General features: G+C 35.9%; 1 protein-coding gene across 1 annotated transcript in view; it reads left to right on the forward strand.

Moving 5' to 3' along the window:
* The window catches only part of LOC133524502 (mucin-2), a 157,134-nt gene that overhangs the window by 73,195 nt on the left and 56,006 nt on the right, over positions 1 to 27,933 (forward strand). The window contains exons 2-5 of the mRNA XM_061860574.1: positions 15,400 to 15,454; positions 17,958 to 18,143; positions 18,594 to 18,745; positions 23,739 to 23,971. Coding sequence (XP_061716558.1) covers positions 15,400 to 15,454; positions 17,958 to 18,143; positions 18,594 to 18,745; positions 23,739 to 23,971 — 626 coding nt within the window. The remainder of the gene's footprint in view (positions 1 to 15,399; positions 15,455 to 17,957; positions 18,144 to 18,593; positions 18,746 to 23,738; positions 23,972 to 27,933) is intronic.

Consider the following 27,933-nt stretch of genomic DNA (forward strand, 5'->3'; position numbering starts at 1 on the left):
TATGATAACGCGCCGCGATCTGACGCTGCGGACGTCCAGCTATTCATACCTCGCCATTGGTCAAATTCAAGCCTTGCTTTCTTCCAGCTCGACCTTTGGCCTCATCCGTAAGCGCTGATCGAACGCTCCGCGCATTCAGCCTTAGACTTTGCCTTTAAAAACACCTTCACGATTTAGGCCAATCAAATTATATCCAAAAATAGCGTTTTGAGGAATTAATTCCCAGCAAGCTGGAAATTGTTTTAATACATTTATTTGGTCCTAAATGCGTGTAATCCCAGTTTGCTCTATCCTAGGAGGTGTGCATACATTTTGGGATCCTTAGGAGATAATTTTTTCCTTTGGATTGCCAAACCACTCGATGTAGAAGGAACCCACTATCAATTACAATAGCACTTAGTGGATCAGACACTGGTAAGAAAGCGTTTTCGGATTATTAACATGATTTTACCAAAAATAAAAAATGTCGACCTAATTTACAATTTAGGACTACGAATACATATTAAGGTACCTTAAATAAATCAATCAATCAATATATTTTATTGCAAGAACTTAGTTAAATTACATTTCGGATCCTCAGATATCAATTTTAATAATACTTGTAATTAGAACAAATTTTCCGACAGCCGTACCGTTTTCGATTTACAAGCAAAAAAACTGAAAAAGAGGAAACATTTATGCACACCTCCTGGAGTGGAGCAAACTCGGATTACACGTATTTTTAGGTCGAAAAAATCTAATTGTATTGGCCTAATTGTGACACATTATAATTTAAGAAAACGGAACTTATTCGCGTTTGATTAAGTTCTAAAATTACCTCCAACGTCAAGATAATGATGTCGACTTTACACAGTCTTCTCCGAGACCATGGGGACAACGCCGTCCTTGAAACGTCGGGTCAGATGTAATTTTAAAACTTACCCTATTAAGTCCCGTTTTCGTAAACAATAATTTGCTATTTAAAACATTTGTGGCCATTGGTACTTGTTCTGACAAAAACCAATGGCCAATGGCTAAGCCCCTACTGAAGCTCGGCCTTTGCCCTCACATGAATGAGCTTCGCAGGAAAGCTCTAGAGGTTCCAAAATCCTGTGCGGAATACTGCCTATGTCTTACGTCTTCGCTTACACTTGGACCATGGTTGGCTTGGCCTCCGGACTTATGCGAAGCACGGTCTTCGAATTTGCTTACACTTGACCTTAAAGGTTGACTCACGCTACACAGGGGCAGGGCCGGGCCGGAGCTTCCGGCGCTTCGTTTTCTATGGAAAGCATTACGTCATCACCGGAGCTCTGTAGTGGCCCGGTGCGGGCTCGGACCGGAGACTAGCCGGTCATGCTATGAGCAAAAATCGGACTTCCCGGAGCCTCCGGGCCACCCGGTGACTCAATTCTTCCTTTCGGGTGATATTCCACTAGTCTAAGATCTTTGTCCAATGTGCATTGCGTCTCACTCTCTCATTAAGCAAAATGTCAGACGCAAATACACATTGGACCAAGATATTGGAAAGATGAAAAACCAGAATACCACCCTTCGCAATGTGCATGCTCGGATGTGTCGGTATATATTTGCCAAAACAAGAAGGTTACAAAACGTCATAAATTTGTTTGTTAAATATGGATGGCATAGCCAATATATTACTTGGTCGGGTTATATTTTACTCGGCGCAGAGAGAAGTTAATTAACAATGACTGCCAATCTCTATATGAAACCAAATTTCTGTAAATAAAGCTACACAATTCTACATATTGCCGGTTTTGTGGAAAGCAATAAAAAAATAGTACTTATATTTATTTTAGTCACGCTGGCTCCACATTTTACTTGAGATAGTTGATAGCGCCAGACAAGTTGCCTAAGAATTTGTTACCAATTTTAATAGTAAATGAAGTGGAATAAAAAAATGTTCAGAAGAAGCAGAGCTTTAAGAACTAAATACTGCCGTTTCGTACATATTGTCGGATTATCATATTATTGACAATGAAATAAATTATATAACAAAAGAATAACGTACTATAAGTATATATAAGTCGTTACGTAGCCGCCTGTTGTCTGCCTCTACATTTAATCAATTGTTTGTTTTTTATTTTCTTTTGTATCTTTTTACTGAGGTGTTCCAATAAAGAGTATTCTATTTATACATCTATCTATCTATCTATCTACGCAAGGTTTATTACAAGCGACTTAGTTAAGTATTTATTTGACCTATATATATTTCCCGAACAACGCGGTATCCGTGAAGATTCAGTCTTTATTATTTACTTTTCCATACTGCAGTTCTGTCAATTTCCGTGATAAAATGATGTGACGGATTGAAAATTCTATTCTCAGAAGTAATGCGGCAATAAACGTCACTCAATTTACCAAGAAAATTCAATGTAATCTTGATGAGGGGGCACCATGGTCTAGAAATGCTTAGGGCACCAAAATGTCTTAATCCGGCACTGACGTAATTAGAGGGATAAAGATCTTATCGTCAGGAGTTGTTACTCCTGTAGGAAGTAGGACCAGGGGCCTAATACGAACCACGTTCGACGTGTTACCTCCCTGTCACAATTGTTTACAAGTGCGACAGAGAGGCAACACGTCAAACGTGGTTCGCGGTAGGTCCTCAGGCGATTCAAAGGAAATAAGAAGGAAACAAATTTAATGTTATGTCACGGTAGATCCCTCGGCTATAACACTAGCTATAATAATTGCTAAAATTGTACTGCTATGGTACCCGTGCAGAGCAGAGTAACGATATACAACTGAAAATTAATGGAAATCAATATATAATATATAAATATAGATACATAGAAAGCAGCCATGACTCAGGAACAAATATCCGTGTTCATCACACAAATAAATGCCATTACCAGGATTTGAACCCGGGACCATCGGGATTCATAGGCAGGGTAACCCACTAGGCCAGACCAGTCGTCAGAACTTTAACCATAGTAAAAAAATTGGCTGATTTTACAGTCATTACAAAACTTATTGGTTACATAGCAATCTTGCAAGATATTTTATCAATGAACATCTTACACCGAATTAACCTGATCTCATCAATTCCTGAGCAAGTTTACGTAACAATATTTACGGTGAAGTACGTTTTATTAACCGATCTGCCCCGGTTTTACATTGCGTCAATTACATTGAGACACTATTTAATGTTTCGATAATTGCTAGGTAAGGATGTATTAGATCTATGTAATTATATCGAATTATATTTTAGTTGCCACCTACGTTTGCAACATAGTCTAAACTTTTCACAGTTACTTTCGTCTAGGCGTTGTGTAATAGTATAGTATCCAATCTACATTACGATATAAGTGTAAGAAGTAGAAAATTCGCAACGAGTGACGATATGCCGAAAATTCAACCCTTTACCGCATGCTGTTCCATATATGGCCGTTATAAATTCAACTCGATTGACAGCTATTCAAGTTCAAATTTAAACAAATAATCATGCGGTTAAAGAAAGGGCTTACCTATGTCGAAAATGTAAAAGGCCATATGTACTGTAAAACGTTGTACGATACACATACAAATAGGTACCTACGGTCATATTTTAATTTATCATCGTTCCAAATTTTCTGCTTTTCGCACTTGTATCGTAATGTACTATTATAGAATCTGTATTCGATCTTATTATGATAAGGTTTGCGTTCAGAATTCCATCAAGTATTTTAAGATGAAAAAGCTATTGAGAAATAGGTTACACTTTTATAATGGAGCTTACGGAGCATAGATCCATATAATTATGTCAAATTATATTTTATTCGCCACCTATGTTTGCAACATAGTCTAAACTTTTTACAATCACGTCTAGTGTTGTGTAAATGTATTTGTAAAATCTATAATCGATCTCATTATGATAGTGTTTACGTTCAGAATTCAATCTCGTATTTTAAGATTAAAAACACTACAGAGAAATAAATAGGAGAGATTTTTATATTCAAGTAAATGGAACATAAATCCATATAATTATGTCAAATTATATTTTATTCGCCACCTATGTTTGCAACATAGTCTAAACTTTTTACAATCACGTCTAGTGTTGTGTAAAAGTTTTTGTAAAATCTATAATCAATCTTATTACGATAGTATTTACGTTCAAAATCAATCAAATTGTATTTTAAGATAAAAAAGCTACAGAGAAATAGGCTAGACATTTATAATGGAGCTATTTATTTCTGTTAGGAAACCGCAATAGTTATTTTAATATTTTCCGAGCTCGTGCCTCCATTGTGTCGAGTTTTGTTTTAGTAACGGTGTTGGTAAACTGTCTTTTGTTATACACAAAAGAGCTGAGAACGCTTTAGTTAAACTGTCGGTCGTAGACTTGGTTTTAATCGAGCTGTTTCTTAAACAGACTTTATTCTATTGTTCATACTTAATTGTAATCAATTATTTAAAAAATATTACAACACTTCTTTAAAACTTCGTTATGAAAGATGTGTCAACCAGCAGTGGTATCATGGTCGCATTTTTATCACCTGTCAATTCATGTATCACTTTCGCACTTACATATTTGTTAGAGCGTGACAGGCATGGTGACAAATGATAAAGAGCCGACCATCTTAGCCCTACAGTACGACAATCATGGTAGACGTTATCGCGTGTATAGTATGATAAATGACATGACAAACCTTTATGCCTGTATAAATGACGATATGTCTACTTTTTCATCTCTTTTTATTGATATAGCTATAGTCTGAACACGGGGCTGGAATAGAATGCGACCCAGAAAGGAAACGACGCTATCACTGTTTAAGATGAATTTTATTGAGCTCACTGTGAGACTAACGGCCCGATTCGAAGAATGATTAAGACACGTTTAAGATCTTGGAAATATATTTAAAAGATCGATAATTAAACATGTCAAAATTGACGTTGATTTTGATTCCGCTGTGATACCAATAAGATCTATGTACGATATTTCTAACGTCAAAGTGACATTGGTTGCCCGAATCGAGCTGCTTCTGTCAATTATACGACATATAAACAATATCTAAACCAGAAGTTATCGTTATCGTGTCTCATTCTTCGAATCTGGCGTATACTAATAATCTCAAATGTGCTCAAACATTGTTTATATTTACTAAGAATATTTATAGTTAAACTTGGGTAAATTGGGTAATGTATATTTAATAGATTCCTTTTAAATGCCTGGCAAGGGTTATCCATTATCTAGAATACAAAAATAAAAATAAAACGCCGTGCTGTACGAAGTCATTCCAACATCCATACGAATCAACTATGCAGCTATTTAACCTAGTAGCCAACATCCATTTTCAATCGCCAGGCCTAGCACGTAAATAACGCATTATAGCAGTATGTACCTACTAGCCACGTTAACTGACTATAAATATACCTTATTGTAAAGCCTTAAAGTTCATTGATGGTCAGTTAAGAATGTTACTGCAAGGTTGCGCAAGTAACAGTTATGTTACCGTTATGATTTAGTTTAATTGTTAATATTTCTGTGCTTCCTGTTGATTGGGTCAGACGCGCGTAGACTTGTGAAGTATACTAATGACCAACAATACAGGAATGGGTATCGAGACATTGAGACACGTTGCTAAGTATGGAAGCTTTGGTGTGGTGACCACAAGGAGGTAAATGCTAGGGGTAGTAGTTTCATAAGTGTTTGATGCATATCTTTTATTGATTTAGATAATGTATGCACTCCTTACCTTTCGCTGGGATGTACTTGTTTTTAGAGTTCCGCAGTCAACTGCTGAGTATAAGCCTTAAAAAATAAGCTTTTAGAAGGCTTATACTCAGCAGTAAAAGATATAAACGCGCTCATCGCCACGCGCTCAGTGCCTGCAATGTTTCATTATCCATGATACGTGTCATAAAACTAAAGCTAATATGTACATTGCGTCCCTTTGTTTACTAGCCTATTTTGCTATTCCACTTCTGGGCACAGGCCTCTCCTCTTGTCTCCACGCTTCCCGATTTAGTGCATCTTCCAGCCAGTTGTTGAGGAAGGTGTCTAGGTCGTCCCGCCATCGCCGTCTAGGCCTAAATAGTTCCATATTTTAAGTTATTAAAAATGTATATTGTTCACATATTTACATCGTAAAACTGTACTTAAATGTAACGAATTATACATAGCTATACAAAGGCGGATTTACTGTCACATAATTAGCTATTTAGAATTTTTATACATCACGAATTATACATATATTACCTCATACCAGCCAACCACAAACTTAATGACAATTCTAAGATACCTACGATAAGCTGGTAACCTTGACATTCACTTTATGGTGACGTGCGGTTAGTTTTTGCCCTCACTTTTGTTAAGATTATGTTACTAATATATCATATATGTATTTTTTGTTATAGTTTACGTTGAAGTATCATACTTTTTAGTATCATTATATCCAAATATCTAAAAAGTCTTTTTTAAATAAATATGAATAATTGCATCCATACCTTTACATTATTAATTCTGTTCACGCTTTCCGATTCTTAGAAAATGATAAGTTCAGCTTGCCATTCGTATGATATTCACAGAAGGCAGTGGACATTCAAATATAGAGCCTGCCAACTTTCGCAATGCATTCCTCTTTCCGTAGGGAGGAAGGAACGTTATATCGTAATAACCAGTATTTCAACACAGTGTATTTGAAAGAACTTCGGAATACAAATTGAATTTGTTAGTATTTTTAATCTTTAGAGATAATTAAAGAATCATATAACAACAATCTGGTCAATAATATTCGGGAAAACCAGCATCTTTTCTGTCGACATCATAAAAGTTAACAATTTGTACACGTTTTTCTAAGACTTTTGTAATACAAATTTTGAGAAGAAGAAGGTTTTAACATGGCTGTAAGGATAAAGTACGAAAATTGGGCTTTAAGTCTCTTTATTCTATGGTGTCTACAAGAAAATCGCATATGCTCAACTCATAAAAGGTTTATGACCAACTCTCTTTTACGGTTGCTATCTGGTTTCGTGTAGACTGAACATTAATTTGGACCTCATTAAGTGCTACTTTGATATTTATGACATATGTAGATTTAGTACCTATACGGATAATATTTTATACTAAAGTGTGTGTGTGTGTGTATGTGTGAGCTGCCTTCTCAGTATTATTTATAGCACTCCAACTAAATCGTTTTTTTTACAATTTTGTATTGTTAAATTAATATCGCAATTGATTACGTATATTGCGGCCCTACGTTCCATATTTCTTATTTCATATAATTAATAATCAAACGAACTTACCTGTGAAGTTTGATTACAATTATACGAGTATCCAAATCCAAGACAACAAATATAATTTACTAGCAGCAGTACACGTTATCGTGCAGTCCAAGTCACACATTTTAGAGATTATAGTATTTAAAAAACAAGTTCGCGCTGTCCCTCTCACTCGCTACGCTGCGTTCCTGCTTCGACATCGCTCCTCCAGTACTCATTATTTCAGAGTTATTTTTGTGTTATTAACAGAGACTATTTTATTTTCATTTTTGGGGATGGGGGGCGGGTCTTTGTTGTCTTGGATTTGGATACTCGTATAATTGTAATCAAACTTCACAGGTAAGTTCGTTTGATTATTAATTATACTTCGTATCCAAATCCAAGACAACAAATATAATTTACTAGCAGATGTTGAGAGCTTTGTATTTAAATTCAAATCCTCAATGCGAAAATAAAATAAAATATCGATATCAAATCAGTATGTTACGAACATACTGATATTATTGATTTTGACTAAAGAGAACAACGTACCACCTAGAAGTTATTAATTTATATCCAATTTAAATAATTATTTATGTATCTACATAGTATAAATTTAAAATGTATGTATAGCATAATAAAATATTATAATGATAAGCGTCATGCATTAAGGAGTGAAATTGCTCTTGGTACTTATTTCATTTCGTTAATATTAAAAAAGTATAAAACTTTCTTTGATTTCACTGTAGTATATTGATAAAGTTGTATATATCTTAATATTCACAAGGTACAACTATTTTTATGTCATTTACAAGCCAGGATGCCATTAAGTGTAAATGTGTTTTCAAGCTTTAGTTGGCTCTAAATAAGTTTTAGATGGGCATTTTCTGTCTGTAACCATATAAACAAACCATTTTGTATAATTTAGAATTTACCAACCATTCTCTGGATGTAATTACAACGGAGACAAACAAGCATACGGCCCGCCTGATGGTAAACAATCACCGTAGCCTATGAATGCCCGCTACTGCAGAGGTATATTACATGCGCGTTACTGACCCTAAAATATAATCTAATTTTATGTTACGACACTTTAAAGTTAATTTTGAATACAGCAATCAATACTTTCCTCGGTAAATAGCCTTTGAGTGAGGTAGATAAAGGAGAATTTTCTTCATTGTAAAGCTACCATAAATATCAAGGCTATATGTAAGTACTTTAAAACTAAGTCTGGACAATTACTAGTAGAGTATCCTGTAGGTATTAAGTATTTGAAACTTATCACTTTGAAAATATAGATGGACTAATTTTAGTTATTACCACAGATCAAGAAATAGTAATATGATATTATTTATAACTAAATAGCTAATCTCATCTGCTTATGCGTATCTGAACGATGATGGCTACTACGCTAACAAGTGGCAAGGAACTTAGGTAGATTATGTGTTGAGTTATGATATATTTGTGAACAAAATATCTGGCATGACTTGTAACTTGTAATTCATTTTAAGGAGTAACATTTTTTAACGTTACCTACAATAAAACTGTACAGTGTGCATTGCGACGAAAAATGAAAACTATTTAAGCTTTCTTTTACAGCAAGACAATATGACAACCCGAGCATTTACATTTCAGACAATAATAATGTTATTGTTAAAGGATTTCAACCCTTTATTGCGATTATTAATCTAGCTACTTAGCGCAAGCGACTGCAACACGTGGCAGCATAACTCTAGTTGCATGGTTGCACAATTTACAGCACTTATTTCGCGTCGCGGGATAGTGCATCAACGGCGGTTCAGCTCTTGTTTGATGCGGCGATGTTCCCCTGAAGTTTGGAGCTGAGAATCCGTAAGTAAATTGTACCGGATTTATTACATTAGGCTCGTTGATATGGTATATTCTTGACAGCATATCAAAGCTGACGTTTGAAGTTATTAGGAGTATATAACAGCGTGATATGAGTACGAATCATAAATTTGGGTTAAAGGGTTTACAGATATATTTTTTCCTATATGTTGTTTACATACAGCATTTCTTTGTCTGTAAGGGCAATGACATTGCGTACATTTTGTTTAAGGTATTTTAGGCCGCATTAACACCTATTAAATTACCTCAGCGTAACAAGAAACTCCTTTATATTTCATTATTTTTACAAGTCCTGTAAACTTTAGCTCAACCTTAAATATTTTTGCTCTTTAGTCCCTTATATTTACATGCGTAAAGCTACTTCCAATACTATTAAAGTCTTCAATCATTACATTGGCATCAACACTGTTATAGTAGAGCAACGTTATATATCTTTGACGATATCATTTTTAGATATGTATAATGACCGACTGTAGACCGAAGAGCGAAGTGACCGAAGAGCGTAGCGACCGAAGTGCGAAGCGACCGAAGAGCGAAGCGACCAAAAGGAGCAAAGCAACCGAAGAACCAAATGACCGAAGTATTATAACCTCGACACTTAAAATGAAGCACATATAGCCTCGACGCTGCGGAAATGGAGGCCTGGATACGATTATTGTGGAATTGTAGAGTACATATAACTTAAAGTGCGGCATATATCTTCGTCACTGCGACAGCTGCGACAGCGGACCCCTTGACACAATTATTGTGGAGTAATGATAGCATCCTCACTATGACGTGGGGCAAACTTAGCCTCAACACTACGACAGCAGAGCCCTCGACACAATGATTGTGGAGTAATGATAGCCTCCTCACTATTAAAGTGGGGTACATATAGCCTCGACGCTGTGAAAGCGGAGCCCTCGACACAATATTGTGGAGTAATGATAGCCTCTTCACTATTAAAGTGGGGCAAATATGGCTTCAACGCTGTGAAAGCGGAGCCCTCGACACAATGACTGTGGAGTAATGATAGCCTCTTCACTATTAAAGTGGGGCAAATATAGCTTCGACGCTGTGAAAGCGGAGCACTCGACACAATGGTTGTGGAGTAATGATAGCCTCATCACTATTAAAGTGGGGCAAATATAGCTTCAACGCTGTTAAAGCGGAGCCCTCGACACAATGATTGTGGAGTAATGATAGCCTCATCACTATTAAAGTGGGGCAAATATAGCTTCGACGCTGTTAAAGCGGAGCCCTCGACACAATGCTTGTGGAGTAATGATAGCCTCATCACTATTAAAGTGGGGCAAATATAGCTTCAACGCTGTTAAAGCGGAGCCCTCGACACAATGATTGTGGAGAAATGATAGCCTCTTCACTATTAAAGTGGGGCAAATATAGCTTCGACGCTGTTAAAGCGGAGCCCTCGACACAATGGTTGTGGAGTAATGATAGCCTCATCACTATTAAAGTGGGGCAAATATAGCTTCGACGCTGTTAAAGCGGAGCCCTCGACACAATGATTGTGGAGTAATGATAGCCTCATCACTATTAAAGTGGGGCAAATATAGCTTCAACGCTGTTAAAGCGGAGCCCTCGACACAATGATTGTGGAGTAATGATAGCCTCATCACTATTAAAGTGGGGCAAATATAGCTTCAACGCTGTTAAAGCGGAGCCCTCGACACAATGATTGTGGAGTAATGATAGCCTCATCACTATTAAAGTGGGGCAAATATAGCTTCGACGCTGTGAAAGCGGAGCCCTCGACACAATGGTTGTGGAGTAATGATAGCCTCTTCACTATTAAAGTGGGGCAAATATAACCTCGACGCTGTGAAAGCGGAGCCCTCGACACAATGATTGTGGAGTAATGATAGCCTCTTCACTATTAAAGTGGGGCAAATATAGTACCATGTCGACATCTCATTTATAAGAAAATATTTATTTAATATGTGTTTTAATTTTGAACTATTAATTCATGTGCATTATAAAATTACATTAAAACTTTAATCAACACAGTTAATACCGATTTTCTGTTTGATGAATATCTTGTTGCACAGTAAACCTAAGCTTCTAAGTACTCACGGAAAGGAGAATTATTATTAGACGGAGTCCACAATATTACACAAATCAAGTATATCTTTCCATAATATATTTCATTTTAAAATTATATTATATTATGTTAATCAAAGCTGTCTAATAATAACAAAGCGGGTAACTAACTGATGATCAAATTTAGGAGGCGACCACATCGATTGGACCCAAGACTCGACGATACCGCGATGTCCGATTAAAGCCTACTACCTAATCCGTCATGATCCATACGATAGATTCACTATGGCCCTCATATGGGGCATGGGGCGCACGGTATCGGAGCACGCATAGCACGTCCCGTTTGTATACGTCGATTAATGGCATTAAACACTTTAAACTGTCAGTCAGACTAAATAGTCTTCCAATGTCTTATAGATTGTGTATTGATTGACATTACTCCTGTATATTTATACCTATAGGTATCCTCATAAGACGCTCATTAAACTTGTTGGTACTGTGCATGTACATTTGCATAAAGACGCGTTTTGTTATCATTCATAGGCACTTATTACCAATCGGCAAGGATTACCATTGTTATCTGTTTTATTATATGGTAGGGTAGATCGGACATGGTAAAAGCCGCTTTCGTGAAACAATTACCTAGTATATATTAACTTTATTCAGATATGGTTTGTATATTTAAATCTGTACGCGAAAGCATCTCGTAAAAAAAATTGTGAGTGAACATTGCATTTTATGCAATCATAAAATGAAATCTAAATAATATTATATTAGTAAATAATACTATAATAGTACGTATTACAATTATTTAAAGTTCAAATTGTAATCTATTTGTAGCCCCATACTTATTTTTTCCGTAATTTATTTATTCAAAAAAGAAGGTAGTTGTAGTAAGTGATTTCGTATGAACGTAAAAATTACTTACTTGATTTCTTAGGTAATAAGTTTATTACGCTAAACGAATATACCTACAATTTCAAATTGAAAGTTTAACTGCCATGTAAGTATGGCAAACGAGACTAGACTTGCCGAGCTGAATAAACATCAATTTTTCATTCGAGGGTACGGCGCAGTTCAAATAATGTTTTGATTCTATACTTCTTATTCAGCGCACAATAAACATTAATCGAAACACAATTAGGTACACATATTTAGAGGAACACTATTTTGGCGAAAATACGTGTGACTCGGACTAACACAAAAACATGTAATGAGTACTGGAGGAGCGATGTCGAAGCAGGAACGCAGCGTAGCGAGTGAGAGGGACAGCGCGAACTTGTTTTTTAAATACTATAATCTCTAAAATGTGTGACTTGGACTGCACGATAACGTGTACTGCTGCTAGTAAATTATATTTGTTGTCTTGGATTTGGATACGAAGTATAATTGGCATGCATATTCAAGCGGTTTCATAACCGTAAAGTTATTGTGCCGCTAACTGCCCGGTACGTTACCGTAATGGACGCAGACGCGGTACGGAATTGTAAATGGGGTATTGTTTTATGAACAATAAGGATATGTGGTGGGATGTGGTTTCGGAGCTACTGCATTTCCTTCCCTTGCGTATCGCTATATTAGCATGATACAAAAAAACCGAGTATTACGTCAGTAAATATTCATTCTTATGCTTCTTTTTTTATAAACTGAACGGCGATTGGCCCTAGTCACACCTGATGGAAAGAGAAAACAGGGTCTAAGATGCAGTTCACCGGTTCAGTTTAGCCTGTTCACTCTTGCTTTGAAGAGACCGAGGTCATATTTATCAGGGAATACAGATGACGGGAGCGCATTCCATTCTTTAGCCGTCCCTATAAAAAAAGAAGAGGCAAATCGTTTCGTGCGAACAAATGGAATGTTTACCACGAGGGTGCATTCGCTCCCCGTGCCTGGATGCCCGATAATGGAAAGGGGAAGGTGGAATCAGGTCGTGCAGTTCCTGTGCGTTTTCCCCGAAATGTATCCGATAGAACACCGATAAGCTAGTGACTCGATGGCGATGCTCAAGGTTCTGTAACTTTGACTTGATGGATGGGTCATCGCCAAAGAGTCTATAAGCCAGGATTCAACTTGGTAACATGCTGTACGTACAGGTCTAATGTTAATGTTTATTGCACTTTCTCAAAACATCACTAAAGTCATACATAATTTATATTTCCACTTTTTTTCTTATCTAACAAGTCATCAACCTTTTCGCTAAACACACATAAACATGAACGGGCATTATATGCAAAGCGGCGTATTTTTCTGCGCAAACGCAAGAAATTTCATTGTGCATTGTTGCAGCGGAGACTTAATGCGTGACGCGGGTGACGATAGGTCATTCGTTTTTGTGCTAGTTGACATGCGCGAGAGCATGCGGAAAGAAGGGTCATTCACTTTGACGGGACGGGCTGACGAAAAGAAATTTTAAAATAAGTAGGATTACACATACCAAACACAGGTTAAGGGTCTAAAAGATAATGCGACCGAACCAGCTTGAGGCGCTAAGTCAACACCAGAAGCTACGAGTAGCAACTATTATCATTCTTTATATTCCATTACCTATTTATGCTTCGTAAATTTTATTGCAACTAGATTATAGTCGATGCAACCTAAGATCATGATAAACTTAATCATGTCATTTACATATTTAAGTATATATCAGCCGACTCACTTTTCCAAGGATTCCCCCATTCTCCCAAGGATTCTCCCCAAAATTTCGCAGATCTTTCTATACATACGATTATAACCAGATCATCCATTAAATTTAATAGTGGAAAAATTACTGCCTTGGTGAGACTTACTGGATAGATACTCCAGCGCATCCAGAGGCCGCGAGTTCAAGTCTCACCTAAGGCAACAATTTTTCTACTTTTAAATGTATTCTAAGCTTAATAAAAGTAGCTACTGTATGTAATTGCATGATTTCTATAGTAATCTAAATTGTATTTTATTTTTCTTATTTAATGCATGTTAATTATAAGATGTAATGTTTTGAAAAGATGTGTCCCGCCGAGTTTCTTGCCGGTCCATATTGGGATACCCTCCTCCAATTGAGGGGGGATTTAAATCTTCTCGGGTCAGAGGTGTAGGGTTAGAGCCGGTGTAGCTTTATTTGACGTTCATAAGCGCATTGTAATATGCCTACTTGAATAATAAACTATCTTTATATTTATCTTTAATAGCATCGTTTTTAGACATTTCTGCTTGTTAAAAATTAATTTAGATCATCCATTGTTTAGTAATTTAGACTACTTTCTAATTCTAACTATATCTTAGGATAACTATTATTACACTGTTACTATCTTGCCTGACATTGACAGCTCAACCTTATAACCTCCGGTTTCATTAACCTCTGCATAACCTGAGCATTAGACGTTTTACATTGACCACAACTTAATATAATATATGCAATATTTTCATACGATCCGGCTTCTATAAGGTTGCCTTACATAATCGGTTGCCCAGTCACCTGTGCTAAAATAAAAGGTCATTCTGAATGCTCTGAGTGCTATTTATTAAGAGTTTTTTGTTAGTGTAGATTCTAGATAAGGCAAATGTATTTTTTTAAATGGACAGCTTAATCACAACTTGGGTATTTTAATTTTAAAAAGTTTCATAACAGAGCATTAGCTGCAATTCTGCATGGAACCGAACTATTATGAATTTTTCGTACGAAATCTTGCCAATTCGTCAAAAAGTAATAGATATTTATTACATCAAGACTTGAAGATAAATAATATGATTAACCATGCTGTTTTCAGTCAGAAGCATCATTTCATAGATTGTCAATTACTAGCATAATTATGCGTGAAATTAACAACTTTCTATAACAATGTTGTGCTGCTACCTGAAAATTACACATTTTATGGTGTATATATTGTATAACTATTGTATAATTTACAATAAATTGTTTAAATTCATAAGATTTATAATAATGTGAAGATATGTACAGGTTGTAACAAAAATAGTGAGCTTAAGGACATATTCGGTATCGTGTTTAAATTAGGAAAAAGGAGAAGAATTTTTTTTTCCCCAAAATTTTAATTTTTGGGGCAAGTTGTCCAAACCGAACAACTCTCCATACAAAGACCAAAAATTTTTTTCGTCAATTTTTTCTTCTTCTACTTATTCCTGATCAGAACATCAGAAGACGATACTAAATATTATGCTCTTAAATGGATCCCTACTTTTGTTACACCTCCCCTCCTCAATCAGTGAGAAATATAAATTTACTTGATATTTTTAGGTCATATTATGTAATTGTATCTTACCCGCCAAAGTAACTTTGTAACATATGTTAATATTATTTTCTTTTGTCCACAGGAAGTGACAACATGGCTATCCTTAGCGATAGCCGTTCTCACATTCGCAACACCAGGTAATTGTTATTTTATTATTTACTAATGTTCACTTTTTAGTTCAGTCCTGTTAAGAAATAAATGTGTATAAATTAACGATGCCATAGATTTAATTTATACACTTATTATATATCTGATGGAAGACTGAATCGCAGCCCGCGTAGCACGGGGCGAATCGAAGAAAAACCGGATATTCGTAATTTTTTGCAAAAAACGTATTTAAAAAAATACTATTCGTTAGAAAATGATCCGGAAAACAATAAATGTAGTATAATTTTTTTCAAAAGAAGGCATATTTAAAACATAAAATTTAAAATAATGTATTTTTTTTGTATGGGGCCCAAATTTCGGAACCCTTTTTCAAGATGAGAGACCCTGTCTTTAACCTTCAGGATATAATTTTCCTACTTTTATAGAGTACAAAATGATAAATAGCCTAGTTTTGTGAGTGCCCGTTTTCTTGCTTAGTCCAGTCAAAAAGTCATCAAATATCATTTGTCACCATGCCTATCACGTCCTAAGAAGTATGTAAGCGCGAAAGTGACGGGCATAGTGACAAGTGATAAAAATAGAACCATGTTTCCACCGCTGTAAGGCTAAGATGGTCGGTTTTTTTATCATCTGTCATCATACCTGTCACGTTCTAACAAGTATGTAAGTGCGAAAGTGATGCATGATATGACAAGTGATATAAATGAGACCATGATACCGTCACTGGTGTGCTATTGTGTGAGAGGTTTCATTCGCTAGGAGGCGATGGCTACGACCACGTAAGTACTTGTCGGGAACATATAAGGTAGTCGTCTTTGCCACCAAGTCCAAGCAGTCCGACTTTCCTCTTAATATTTGAGATGCAGCAAACATTAAGTTGACATTACACCTTGTATATTGTTACAAGTTTGCTAAATACTTTCTACCTAGCCAATAATACAACCGTTAGTTCGTTCACCCGGAATCTTTGTGGGTGTGTGACACAAAAGGTCACACTTAATGGCGCTGAATTGAACTCGGCATCTTATTTCATTTCATTCTACGTGCTTTTCTTTACTGCTTTACACAATATATCTATAGATGTTCCATATAAAAACTGGTATGTTAATGGCAAATATCTACTATTTAAACTAGAAACAGTTTCTACTGTAGCAATAGTACACAAGATGCCTTGGTAAGCTTCGCAGTATCGTAAGTGTTACTAAAGTATGAATTCATTGTAGTAATGTCACTTTAATGGTATTACGTAAGACATCACAAAACTAAGATAGTAAATATAATACATAGCATGGTTTATAACTTGTATCAGGTTTATGTAAATGTTAATCATCAAATATTCACCAGCTAATGTTCTAAATAAATATTGCTCAGTTATAATCCTTGCGAATTCCGTGTAGTAACAAAATTTACGCGAATATTTATTTATGTTAGACACGTACATATGTGATTCAGGCTGCTTAATAACTATGCTTTTATAGCTATTTGTGAATACTATTTTTGTTCTAACTAGACGAATCTAGACTAAAAACAAGTCCGTGATATGTGATTTTACTTCAAAAATTAGCCTTTTGTTAGACCCGTACTGAATGCGACATCTTGTATTCTTGCAGCTATTCGTGATACTTGAGTACCTACTCGTACTTCAAATTTAATTATTATAGTTCTGAGACGGTGCATAACCAACAATTTTACTTTATAAATATTATAGGACTATTTTACACAAGTTCCACAGTAAGTTCAATTGTTGTGGGTACTACACGACGATATATACATAAGTATAAACCAGGATGATTCAGGAGACGTGAGCAGGATCAAGCCTGCGTATTCAGTAAATTATCAGCAACTATTTCATACCATTATTTGTGAGATTAAAGTTAATTTATTTTATACTGTTAAATTTTTTTATTTTATTTTATTTACGACATTTATGGTCACCCTCTTTGTTTTATCCATAACAAGTGATAAATTGAATGTCATCGGAGTCTGGTTACTTTTGAAAAATCGTATCTCACTCAAGTGTGACATTTTATTTTCTTCATAATCAAAGTTCTGTCATAACGGTTACAGAGGTTTGTATTTGTTAATTAAGTGTTGTAGGGTGTCCATGATTGTAGATAATCAAAATTGTCCTTAAAAAAAGTTAGATAACAGATAAAAAACGTGATTGTTTTACTTAAATATGATTGTGAATGATTCATTAGCATTTACTGATTGTGTAGGCTTAGTCCTGCTCACGTCTCATGACTCATCCTGTATATAAATACTGGAATACATAGAAAACATCCATAACTCACGAACAAATATTAGTGATAAACACATAAATAAATGCCCTTACCAGGATTTGGACCCGGGACCTCCTGCCTCGTAGGCAGGGTCGTCACTACCGACTAAGCTAGGAGGCCGTTAAATTTAACAATTTACATTTGCTGATATTGCCAAAAATCTGTTATATAACCTAAGCAGAACATAAAAATATTTTTAAAAGTTTACCATTTTAATTCGTTAAATTTGACATCTGATTGGCATCCACAGCCGCGACACACGAGCCTCGCGTGGTCTGCTACTACACAAACTGGTCGGTCTACCGGCCCGGGACGGCGCGCTTCAACCCGCAGAACATCAACCCCTACCTCTGCACGCATCTCATCTACGCCTTCGGAGGATTCACTAAGGACAACACACTCAAACCCTTCGACAAGTACCAAGATATTGAGAAAGGTAAGGCTGTCAAACAGATACATAACTAAAATACTAGTTATTGGTGTACCGGCCTGGCAGGGCGCGCTTCAACCCCCGGGAACATTAACCCCTACCTCTGCATGTATCTCATCTATGCCTTCGGAGGGTTCACCGAGGACAACATACTCAACCCCTTTAACATGTACCAGGGTATTGAAAAAGGTTAGAGTTTTTGTTTTGAACAAAGTAATGGATTTTCGATATCCAATTATTAATCAAAGAACAAATTGAAAAAACATGAATAGTAGATAATTATAGATCAAGTCGTAATTAAAATTCACAGGTCTATGTCATTACTTGTAATTTATATTCAAATTGTATCTTATTTAAATGAGAAAATAATTACATTATGCAAATTATATGATTTTGACCTGCCTCACTATCGTCTCACCTTCCAAACATCCTTGCTAACATTCGTCTGTTCTCCAGGCGGCTACGCCAAGTTCACGGGTCTGAAGACGTACAACAAGAACCTGAAGACCATGCTGGCCATCGGTGGGTGGAACGAGGGGTCCACGCGCTTCTCGCCCATGGTCGCCTCGAAAGCGGCCAGGAAGGAGTTCGTACGGAACACTATCAAGGTAAACATATTCTACTAAGAAACTTATCATACAGAGAGTGGTTGGACTTCTCCTAATTGTCGACCGCTTGAAAAGCAGAGTTTCAAATTCACATAAAGGAACTTGAAAAATCTTGCCCTCCATTATCGTTTCTATCATTGTATTTAGCTACCTAGATGTGTTCTTACATGAACTTGGGTGATTGCTCATTAAGGTCTATAAAACTGCAACTAGACTTCTGGAAAGTTCTAAAGACTGGGACTGAGATACTGGGTCGATCGTCCAGGGGCGGCCTTATTAGGGGAATTTAATTATGTTTTCTAATAAACCAATAAATTTCTGTATAAATCAGTACATTCATATTATTTTCCTGCTGATTCCCCAACTTTTGGTATTTATCACAGAGTTATTTTGCTTACTGTTTGCTTTATCAACTAAACGACAAATCGTGGCCACATTACTCCGTTTATGTGGTTAAGTCAAGTCGAAGTAATACAAAACTATATCAAATAGATCAAAAATTGGTATACAGAAATTAATTGGGTTATTAGGAAACACAATTCCCCTAATAAGAGCGCCACTGGACCTAGTCTTAATAACAAAGGAGCTAATTTAATAACTTTTATCTAATTTAATCTTTTAATAACGATTTCTAACTAGTGAACATGCATTTCATAAACCTAGACAAAAAATGGTATGAGCCTAAAATACTTTTAATTTCATATTTGTAGCATCCGGTTCAAACAACTTATAAATCTGTCACCCACCAGAAACTGGTCAAATTAATTACGATGTAAAATATGATAGCCATCAAGATGACGTGATTATGATTACGCGGCGTATAAAAAATAATGAGAGTAGTACAGGGTAAAACGACGCTTTCGCCCCGCTGCTTCTATCCACATTAACAAGTTACGAGCCTGTGATAGCTATACATAATAATTTATAATGCAGTGAATTTCAAATAAATTCATAAAAAAATACTAAAACAAATCATTAATTATCAATTCCAAAATAAAAAGCGTGATGGAATTTTAATTAAGTAGCTACGTATTTTAAAGAAAATAATCGTTCAAAAAGTCACCTGTAGTTTTAACTTCCACCATAGAGCGCGCAAAAATATCTAACTCACTCTTATTTAGTACATTTGTAGAGTCATATGTGGCCATATGATATTCTAATTTGGGCTTAAGCGTACGTAAGGGATTTAAAAATGTGTACCTATCGAATTTAAATGCAATTAAATAAACATCAATCCATATAATCTTTAGATGTAGTCTACCTGGACTAGGAATTTACCGTACATTATCATTCGTTACCAACGTTGAATAGGATGTATCGTCTACAGAATTTTAACAAGTTTACCATCCAGAAATAGCTCTTACGGCATTACATTAAAGTTGTCAGCAATTACGTAGATATACGGAGATATTCGTTACGGACATTCCGATCACTAATAAGCCTTAATAAGGTTGGATTGAGTCGGTACGCGTATATTGTTCGGAAGTCCGCCGATTTCTATCTTCCGTCGAGGAAATTGCATTTCGATTCGCTTATTTCCTATATGACGTGTTGGTCAATACATTAGTGAATGTATTAGTTGAAATGTTATCAGTAGGATGGACGGTAGTTTTATTTCACTATTATAATCATTCAGCATCAAAATTAGTGTGTCATACTATGCAACAAAATCATCTACCATTATTTAATAGCTTAACAAAAATAGATAGGTATGTGTGTACCTATGTGAAAAATTAGACTACGACAGAATCATTTTAGAGATTACTTTTGGCGCGTTGTATCCATCCGCCACAGCATCTGCTACTATTGAGGCTGACTGTACACTACTAGAGTCTATGTCTGATATAGAAACTTCTTTGGCGACGTTTCGCACAAATAAATTAATCTCTAGTAACGAGCTTGGTATAAGCAAGTAAAATAAATCATAAATGTATTCAAACGTACATTTGGCAACGTCACGACCTGGGGCCCATTTTTCGAACGGCATTAGACTAATATTATTAGTCCACAAACTGTCAAATCGTATGGGTTACCATGGCAACACACTAATAATATTAGACTAATACCTTTCTAGAAATGGGCCTCTGGACCAAATTATTAGAGTTAATCAAATTTTGAATTACATAAACTTAATGCTTAAATATTTCTTTCCGATACCATAACATAATACAGTGTAACATAATAACAGTTATCTTGCAAAGCCTTTACTGTACTTAACATTTGAATGTGTCGATGTTACGTAACGGACGGGAACAGTCCTATTTCGTCACCGACGAGATGCCAGTCCGGCTGGACATAGACAAAGTAGCATTCTATTACCGATGACGGTGTTACGAAAGCTGCGCATGACCAGGTTGAGTTAGGTACATAGCATTCCCCTTAAGTATTACTCCTACCTAAACAAAATGTGGCTTCACTGATTTAACATTAAATATAGGTAGGTATAATATATATTTTAGGGTCAGCAACGTGTGCAACGGTGTGGTTTGCCACCGATGTGGTATAAAAAAATGTTTTTTTATTTATTTTTTTAATTAGAGAATAAAGAAAAATAATGCCAGCTTTTAATTATTGAGCTTAGGTATGTGTTATGAAATCAAACAATTTTTTTTTGATGGATTATATCGCCAATAATGAATTTAAAGTATGGCCCGACGTTTGTCATTACGATATATTTATTCATTATATGCGATATAACCCATTATATTAGTTTTATTTCGTGAGTAATTATCATGATATTTAACAAAAGAAAATCTTACGTGTATTGTTAGGATGTAATTGTTTTGAGATTGCTTTCAATTAATGTTTAAAATAAACCAACATCGTAGGTACTCAATAATGTTATTTGAAATGTCTATTTTTTTTTAAATAGATAAGCTTCTTATAAAATATGAACCTAATCTAGATCTCTGCGCTACAGTGTACAAGTACAGAAGTCAACAGATCAAGTTCCACTTTTAATTTCACTTTAAAATGTGAATTCGTATTTATGTGTCCATCAATTTTAAACTCGTTTCTTACGTGTTTCTGTAGAAATTGGGTTTCCTCAAAACCTGATACTATACATTTAGAGTAGATACACATCTTCGGTAGGTACGCATGTAACACGTGCGTTCGCAGTCTCCTCAAATCTAAATGTTAGAAAATTGTGCCAGGTTTTTATTTTTATATAGACAATTGTTGCTTAATAAGCTGGTTTGCGAGCGTAATTTTTTGGATTTCACGTTTGAGGCTTAGCTGGTGCAATATGAGGCTGACATACTCCACCGACTCATTGCCGCATAGGTTGAATCAGCAGAGCCTGCGAGCATACAGTGCTATTTTGTATCAACATCGCCTCCCCTTTGTAGTCACCCCTTCCTAGTCCTTGCTGCAGGATCTGCGGGCTGGAGTTACCCCAAATATCAGTATTAGTATCAGTATCAGATAATCACATTTGATATCTAGATATAAATAGTATTTGAGCTTTTAAATTCGTATTAATTTATGATAAGATTGATATTGTATGTATTTATATTATGCGCAGTATGTTTAATATCAACTCGTAATTCATATACTAGTGGATCTGTGAGCTGTAGACCTCACGAACTCCCATGACTACGCCATTTTGAAATTTTCCAAAAACTTATTTGACAAAACAACATATTTAATCAGCGAACTGCAGAAATGCGAACTGTAGAGGAGAACATTCGGACATACTAAGGCATTTTTGCGCAAGCTGAAACATAGACCTTCGCTAACGCTTGGTCAATTAGATGTAAATCAATAGGCCCACTGCTTAACGTCTCGGTCCTAATCCTCTGTTTATATTACTTATGTTAACGATACTTTGTTTATATTTTGTGATATAGGTATTAGATCATCCTATACCCCTGATACACACACAATACAGTAGCATAAAATACCATAGCTGACCATACCACTTTCACCGGCAGGACTGCCCCTTTCTATATCTAGCCGTAGACCTAAAATTACCAGCATTAGCTTGGCTAAGTATACCTCGATACCCATTAATATGATTAATACTAATTGTACTAGTAATACTAGTTAGATATCAATCTGTACAAGTTGGGATAGTATTAATTACTTATTAGATTGGATATCTAATATTCTATCGTACGCATTATATATTTTACTTATTTTAGAAGTGGCGACCGGGAAAGTTCAGCTACTTGCTCCAATTCGAACAAAGATGTCACACCGATACGATACCGATCTGTCAGTGCCAAAAATGTCACTTTTGGCACTGAGACATCAATATCGTATCGGTGTGACATCTTATAAGCATTGCTCGAATTGGGCCGTATATCAAGTCCAATTTCACGCTGGAAGATAGCCTTCGTCGCAATATAGGTACAGTTACGTCTGAAAATATCGGTACGAATAAAGTGCCGAAAATATGTATACAAGACCTTATTGCCCATATATTATGTTGTATACATATTTTTTGCACTTTGTCCCTATCGATATTTTCAGACGTGACCGTATCCCATGGCAGCCAAATAAGATAGTTTTATTTAAGTTATTCATTCGCAATTATAAAACATTACTTGTGCAAATCGTAATTGGATGAAACCTTTTGAGAAAGTTAACATCTTGCCAACACAATGCAAATTTACTTACATTACATCTGTTTATCGAGTAATGTAAGCTCTTTAAAGTTCTTTAAAAAAATATATTTGGGGACAATATTACATGGATCAACCTGGCCCCAAACAAAGCAAAGCTTGTACTATGGGTACTAGGCGACGATATGCATACATATACCTATAGATAAATACATACTTATATATGTACATACATAGAAAATACTCATGACCCATGAACAAATATTTGTGTTCATTACACAAATAAATACCCTTACCGGGATTCGAATCTAGGACCATCGGCTTTATAGGCAGGGTCATTACCCACTAGGCCAGAGTCGGCCGTCGGTCGTAAATGGCTCATAAATGCCTGTTTATAATTCATTCATTTCAATTTTTTTCTACAGTTCCTCAGACAGAACCACTTCGACGGTCTGGACCTGGACTGGGAGTACCCCGCGTTCCGCGACGGTGGCAAGCCAAAAGACAGAGAGAACTACGCCAAGCTCGTCAAAGAACTTAGGGAAGAGTTCGAAAGAGAGAGCGAGAAGACAGGAAAAACTCGCCTCCTGCTCACTATGGCTGTGCCCGCTGGCATCGAGTATATTCAAAAGGGATTTGACGTCAAGACTTTGAACCGGTAAGTAGTTACTTTATTTATTAGATCTATGTTAGCATGACAGCGAGCTAAGAGGAGATATAACTACGCCAAAGTCGTTTGTAAACTAAGGGAAGACTTCGAAAGAGACAGCGAGAAAACAGGAGAATATCGCCTCCTGCTCACTATGGCAGAAGGTATTTGGCATCAAAACTTTGAACAAGTAAGTACCTCTAGTTACAATTAGTTCTGCTCTATTTAAGAGAATTATTTCCTTTAAAACGCGGTGTTAGCATAAAGTAGGGAATATAATTTAATACTTTTAGATATTGTTAATGTTTAAGGCTTGCCTTTATGCCTTTTAAGCATTAAATCTATGGTTAAATTAAGCAATAATATCATTATCATTAAATGGATATATTTCATTCGTATAAGCGCAATCAACGTAAGTTCCCATCTTATCATTCAAACTCACACTCTCTTACCCAATCTGACATTGGACTAGAGCAACGTGTGACTCTTTCCCAACCCTATTTACATATCGCTGTTTAGCTAAAGCATCGAAACACATCACTTACTATTTTGAGCTTTACTGCTCTGCAACTGAGTATAAATTTAAACATATGCTTTTGTAGACAAGTTAAAGAAATGAACCGTGTCACCACATATAATTGCGGCTACACGATACATGATGCGTAGCGTTGACACGTAGTAGCGTTGACGGGTGTTTTGGTAGCGCTATTGGTGTCAATTAGCTGGCATTGCGGTTACGTAAAGGTCGCGTTGCGTGTGCGCATATATGCTAATTGTTAAAGGAAACGTTTTCTCTTACGGTGTGGGAGTGTAATGGCTTTTCGGGAAAGTTAGTCAATCAACATCACTTCTTGCTTAATCGGTCGTGATTGTTTTCTTACCCTATAAATGGGATTTAATTATCAGCCCGTGTAGCCAACGTGCCTATCGTTCACGCTTCGTGGCGAACGAAACGCAACTGTCACAGTCGCACTAATAAAGGAGAGTGATAGACAGAGATGACTACGATACGCTACGGAGCGTTAAAGATTGTAACGTTGGCTACGAGGCCAGGTATTTCTTTCTGGGCGTCCCAGGTAAATGGTAAACCTGTTGTTTAAGACATTTTAGTTGATTAAAAAATCCGTCAATTCAGTCGCATTTCGCTTTCGACGTAAAATGTGTTAAATAAAATAACAAATCTGAAATTTTAGCAATGGTTACGCGGCGAGTTTGTTGCATATTACCTATCATTCTAATATTTCAGTTCACATAAAATAAAAATAATTAGATTATAAAACATATGGCATATGGTGTGTGTGTACTTGTATTACAGAAACTACATTGTCGACGCGTACAAACAACTAAATTTCAATCCTATGACTTGTCTATTTGGCTCCGGCCTACCTGATTTGTTTGACGCGCCGCTGCAACTTTTACGTTCATCGTTATAATTAACCCCCCATTTGCAAACGCCACTTTTCTAGCCCACATTACATCCCACTCGTCATTATCACATGTCGCAACTGATTTGAATGTACAATGGAGAACACAATGGGGACGGGCGCTAGGCTCCTCCGCGGCCCTGAATCGTTGCTAAATCTACTTAGGTATAGAATGGGGAATGAGGACTGCCTTAGTGTATTGTGTCCTTATTTTACTTGACGATTGCTTTAGCTTATTGTGTCCTTATTTTTTAAAGGCTTGAATGGTATTGCTTATTACGCCTTGTAACACTGCATTACAAACATCAATCGGCTTGCTAAAATTGTGATGTCAACTACAATATCGTTAGAAAAAACATACCTAATTTGTTTAGTGACTAGACTTGGGCCAAGCAGGATTATTTTGTTTTAAACAAACAAATATGAAAAATTATAATGCGCCAAGCAGCTTGGCGCATTATAATTATCCATATTTGTTTTATAATTAAGGCTCAATTTTTTCTTTTACACAAAATAGGCGCCAGTTGTTGAGTTGCGGAAAATCGCCAAAATTACAATACAATATAAAGTTCTATTTTTATGTGACGAAAAACTAAAAGCCGCTGTTACTAACAAATACTAAATAAAATACGGTAAAGCATTTGAAACCAGTGTAGCTTAACTATAGGTATTTTTTCATGTTGAACTGATAAAAAATTATAGTCTAGTGCATAAAATACGAACAAGCATCATAATCGATTCACGGCCCGATTCGAAGAATGATTAAGACACGTTTAAGATCTTGGAAAGATTTTAAACGTGTCTTTAATAGATCAATAATTAAACGAAATGTCAAAATTGACGTTTATTTCGATTCCGCTGTGATCCCAATAAGATCTATCTATGATATTTCTAACGTCATCAAGCTGCTTCTGTAAATTATACGACATACAAACGATATCTAAATGAGAACGTAACTAAACCAATAAGTTCTGGTTTAGATAAGTTCTCGTTATCGTATTTCATTCTTCGAATCTGGCCATCAGTAATTCCATTCGACCAACGCATCTATGAATTTTCCGCCACAAACATACCAACTAACATAGACTGCTAAAAATATGTCTTCTTTTAGGCTTCTTTTTAAAGTTTTGGTTAGTTTGGGGCTAGGTCGATCTGTGTAAATTTATCCCTAAATATTTTTAAGGCATTGCCATAAACAAGAAAAAAAGTTCAAGGTTTAGGTAAATACGCGTAATGTTTCTCATTTTCAGTCTGTGAAATAGCATACTTAATACCTATATAATGCTTCCATTTTTGGTCGATCTCTAATCTCGTTAAACAATGCAAATATTTGTTTTCTCGAACAAGCGTCTCATGCTCTGTTTCTCCGCCCCACATCTGCTGACCGTGACTCTTGCATCATATGATAAGTAACAACATAATAGCGTCCCAATGTAATGAGACTATGTATATGACATGTTGATGTGGTTCCGGTAGGGCAACAACCGAATAATATGTTACTAAAGTTACGAAAGTTTTTCTTTCTGTCTAGCTAGAGTAGTTACTACTCCGTGGGCGTGGTTGATTAAAGTAAATATAAAATTTATGATATTCATTAAATACTTCCAATGGTATACAATCAGAAACTGAAGTAGCTATAATGCGACGGAAGTGCTTTTAATTAATGTAATGTACTGTACCTAGTCATGTAATAACAACAGAATATTTAGCAGATAATTAATCACAATTCCTCAATTGCTAAAATACATCATTTTGTTTTGGGTAGATGCTTCTTTTTATCTACTCTAGCTAAGATAATTGGTATGTGTTGGTGTGTGTGTGTGTGTTTCGAATACATGATTTAGTGTAAGGTTCAAATGATTCCAAGCTTTCCCCAGCAGTGAAACACCAGGTAATAGGTACATACTGAACACAGCCGAAAATTTGCCGCCTTTTTCTACTGACAAAGTGGCTGTGCCAGAGTATACTACGTATACAAAAAAATAAAACCGACTTCAAATATTACTAAAAGCACCATACATGCACCTATAACATTTGAAGAATTCCCTCGATTTCTCCAAGATCCCATCATCAGACCCCGACTTGGTGCCAACGGAACCATCTCGGGGTTATACCCGTTCTATTACAAAAAAATTGAAAATCAGTTCACGATTCTCGGAGATATCGAGTAACATACATACAAAAAAAAATCAATTGAATTGAGAACCTCCTCCTTTTTTGAAGTCGGTTAAAAATACTTTAAATGAAAGTAGGTGCGTAATGATTTTATGACTTCTCTGACTTCGTTATGAGTAAATTAGCCCCGATTCACTTACCGTAGCCAAGTATTACGTAGGTACCGACCGAGAGGTTTGTGGTACGACACTATTAATTAACTTAATGTCTCCGCGGGTTCTAAATCTCATTTCGACTGAGGGCTATACAATACCTAGATATTTAGTTACATAACGGGCAAATAATGTCTAACTGACGTGTAAATCACATTGTAGGTTTAAGCACATTTATTCCAAAATGCATTTTAGGAGTTACAGTGCGACATCCATCAAC

The sequence above is a fragment of the Cydia pomonella genome, chromosome 13 (genome assembly GCF_033807575.1).
Source record: "Cydia pomonella isolate Wapato2018A chromosome 13, ilCydPomo1, whole genome shotgun sequence".
Classification (NCBI taxonomy): Eukaryota; Metazoa; Arthropoda; class Insecta; order Lepidoptera; family Tortricidae; genus Cydia; species Cydia pomonella.